This window comes from Mus caroli, chromosome 12 (genome assembly GCF_900094665.2).
Source record: "Mus caroli chromosome 12, CAROLI_EIJ_v1.1, whole genome shotgun sequence".
Taxonomy (NCBI): domain Eukaryota; kingdom Metazoa; phylum Chordata; class Mammalia; order Rodentia; family Muridae; genus Mus; species Mus caroli.
The window spans coordinates 102958112-102961682 of record NC_034581.1 but is presented as its reverse complement, the minus strand read 5'-3'; the positions used below and the strand labels follow the sequence as shown (position 1 = coordinate 102961682).

The window sequence follows — 3571 nt, the reverse complement described above, 5'->3', positions numbered from 1 at the left end:
GGAAAAGCACAGGAACCTCACTGACCCAACATGTTCTTAAAACAGGCTGTTAAAATGCTTTTGTGAGTAAAATGTTAGCGTGCATTTCACATATTATCATAACCCACTGTACAAACTCACAGAACATTCAAAGTTAGGAGTTAAGTATAGGACAGGAAACCTGAATGGAAAATGGTTTGTATTTCTGGTATTAGCTCACTATTAAAAACAGCCCCAGGAGAGCTCAAAAGCACAGCTTTCAACCTATCCATCTCAGAAAATATTGCTACAAGCTTTAAGCATTCCAGCAAAGATAAATTCAATATTAACTTGGGAAGGTCTATTGGAGATAGGTGGTACCACATCTGAAAATTCAGATCCACTTCCTGGGCTAATTTCTTACACATTGCTATACTCTCATCACTATCATTATCATCATCATCCCCACCATTACCATCATCACCATCACCATCACCATCATCACCACCACCATCATCATCATCCCCACCATCATCATCACCATCATCAATCACCATCATCGTCTCAGACATTGCGGGCTGGAAGTCATAGGTTACAGTTTCCAGGATGTGACCTGTGATTGCCAGCTACCCAACTCCCACTACTGCCATCTCAGAAGGCCTGGCGCTCAGATGTAGGCTTGACTCATCAAGAGGGATTTTCCAAGTTGTCCCTTGGGTAGAGTTGTCCCCGTGGTAATAAATGGAAGAAGGTACAGGCAGCAGGGCCCTCCTTACCTCTCACTGTTCTTCTTGCCGCTGGAGGAGCTACTGGTTGAGCCCGTGCGGTTCCGGCTTCCTTTGGAGTCCCCAGAGCTCTCCCTCCGGCCACCTGGAGACACTCTTTCAGAAGAGCTGGTCCTATTGATGCTGCAGGAAGGGCAGGCAGATGAGAAGGGACAGTCCTTCACTGCCCGGTGCACTGAGGGCACACGGGGCATATGCTCAGACTACCATACTGCCGAGTAACATTTAAATCAGAGGGATCCGAAATCCTTACTGCGGAGGTCAGAAGGCTCCCACGGGATCACCCACCCCCACAGCTCTGCACACGTTGTGACCCCCACAGCTCTGCACATGTTGTGACCCCCACAGCTCTGCACACGTTGTGACCCCCACAGCTCTGCACACGCTGTCACCCCCACACCCTTGCACACGTTGTGAGCCCCACAGCTCTGCACACATTGTCACTCCCACACCCCTGCACACTTTGTGACTGAGCAAGTGACACAGCTCAGAGTCATAGCTCATAGCGTACACTGAGCCAAAGACCCCCAATATACTGTAGGAGGGCTTGGGAGCTCCGGAGCCCGCCACTGGAGGGCGCTCCCATCTAGATGAGTGGCATTGAGTCAGGGGTTACCTTGTTCCTCAGGGGACACTTAGCAATGTCTGGAGGCAACTCTGGTCACAACTGGGGGGGGGGGAGTGGGGGAGGGGGCTGCTACTGATGTGCTGGGTAGAGGCCAGAGACCTGCCAGTTGCTGTACAGTGCACAGGACGTCCCTCCACAGGGGCTACCAACGTTCAGGAGAACCAGTACCAGAAGTACACCAGGGACAAACACAGATGTCATGGCAGAAGCTTCTGTCACAGGTGTCACAGGTGACACAGGTGACAGGCTTTTACAGTCTGAGCCCCTATAGGAACTCAGCTTCAGGACATATAATGAGCACAAAGTAACAGATATGTTTAGGACCATATCAGAATCTGCTGGAAATATTGTCCTAATCCTGAATCCAAATCTATCTAGTGATTTACCATCTAAGGCTGTAACTCAGACAGCAATTTAAGTACTATTTTTATTTCTGTTTATAATTATGTATATGTACACACACACACACACACACACATACTGTGTCTATATGTGTGTCGTGGCCACTGGAGGCCAGAAGGCGGCATTGGATCTCCTGGTGCTGGAGTTCAGGATGCCGTCAGCCACCCAATGTGAGTATTAGGGGCCAAATTCTTCAAGAGCAGCAAGTGTCATAGCCACTGATCTGTGTTCCCAGCCCCAAACAGCAATTTCAAAGGCATACACATTCTAACATAATAGAATCCAAAGGTGTGTTATTAGATGCTTCATGCTAAAGAAGTGACAGTGAGAAAATGCTGATCGAGGCATTCTGTACAGGAACAGGAAACTGTGTACATAGCAAAAAAACCATCACAGTGCATAGCATATAATAGCCTTGAATCTGAGTGGGGGTGCTCCAAGCATAGTACCCAATATTGTAGGCACGATGGCATGTGTAGTGTGTCAATGCACACTGTGTGCTCAGAACCAAGGCTACAGTGAAGTCACACAAGGCAACATGGGTGGGCACTGCCAGAAACCGATTCATTATGCACTTGATTCCGGGTTAATTTTTGGTTGCTGGTTATTCAGAAATCTTTTACTCTTTTCACTCAAGATCCCCTCATTCAGTCACTGACAATCATACATGGTTGTCATCCACAGTTGAAGGTATGCTCTAGGAGAGTGCAACCAATATTTGAGAATCCCAGTCAGGTGTGGTGGCACACACTTTAAAACACTGCACTTGGTAGACAAAGGCAGGAGGAACTTTGTGAGTTCAAGGCTACCCTGGTCTACAAAGTGGTGTTGCACAGAGAAACCCTGTCTTGAAAAATAGATATGCATATATGTACACACACACACACACACACACACACACATGGGAATCCCATAGACACAAAGAGCCAGGGGACAGTGAAGACTAAGTGTCCCCTCCCAGAGCATCCGATGTTTCCATCCTCCAAATTCCCCCACTGAAACTCTGGCCCTCTCTCTGTGCCACAGAACTGGAGGTGTGGTCCTTCAGGGGGGTCAAGAGTGTAGGGAGAGCCCTTATGAATGAGGTTGCTGCCTTCATAAAAGGTGCTCAAGAGAGCCCGATCATCGCTGACCACTGTATCAGCACACAGAGAGAAAGCACCAGGCTGCCACTGGTGCAGAGCACTGGTGCCTGATGGACTCTCACTCACAAACCAAGAGTGACCACTTCCTCTTCTGTGGCTTGTCAGTCAATAGACTATGGCCCGGTGGTAAAGCAGGTGACACTCACCTAGACAAGCACGTGGCTGTTACAGGCTTCACTGAGAGCCCCTCACCTTCCTTAATCCCTTAACCCTAACCAAGGTCAACCTTGGGGTCTTAGCTCATTAGTCAGGTCTGCATCCTGGATATATAATGGATACAAATGGATACACAATGAGGCAGCAGTCTCTGCTCCTGCTACAGGCAGAGCGGGGCTGCTTGGCCCTCATACTTGCTTATCTGCGAGAAGGGAAGAGGCATCGCTGAGGGTGCAGGGGAAGAGGGGCCAGCTGGCTGGACACATGGAGCTTGGCAGATCTATGCACAAGTGTGCGACTCACCCTGTGGTGTGGACAGAACTATTCATCTGGTGGCTATTAGGGTGTCATGGTGCCACAGATGTAATGGAAGGCAGACAGGGAAGAGGGAAGAGAATGAGAAAAAAAGTCCGAGGAGAAAAGTGCTTCTTCAGAAAAAGGTTGAAAAGCTGACATGGGATCAGGTAGCAGAGAGAGAGAGAGAGAGAGAGAGAGAG

The 3571-nt window shown here is 48.8% G+C and overlaps 1 protein-coding gene across 4 annotated transcripts in view; it reads right to left on the bottom strand.

Moving 5' to 3' along the window:
• The window catches only part of Eml1 (EMAP like 1), a 169390-nt gene that overhangs the window by 47074 nt on the left and 118745 nt on the right, over positions 1-3571 (bottom strand). For all 4 annotated transcript variants that reach the window (XM_021178556.2, XM_029484428.1, XM_021178557.2 and 1 more), the window contains exon 4: positions 735-866. In XM_021178556.2, coding sequence (XP_021034215.1) covers positions 735-866 — 132 coding nt within the window. The remainder of the gene's footprint in view (positions 1-734; positions 867-3571) is intronic.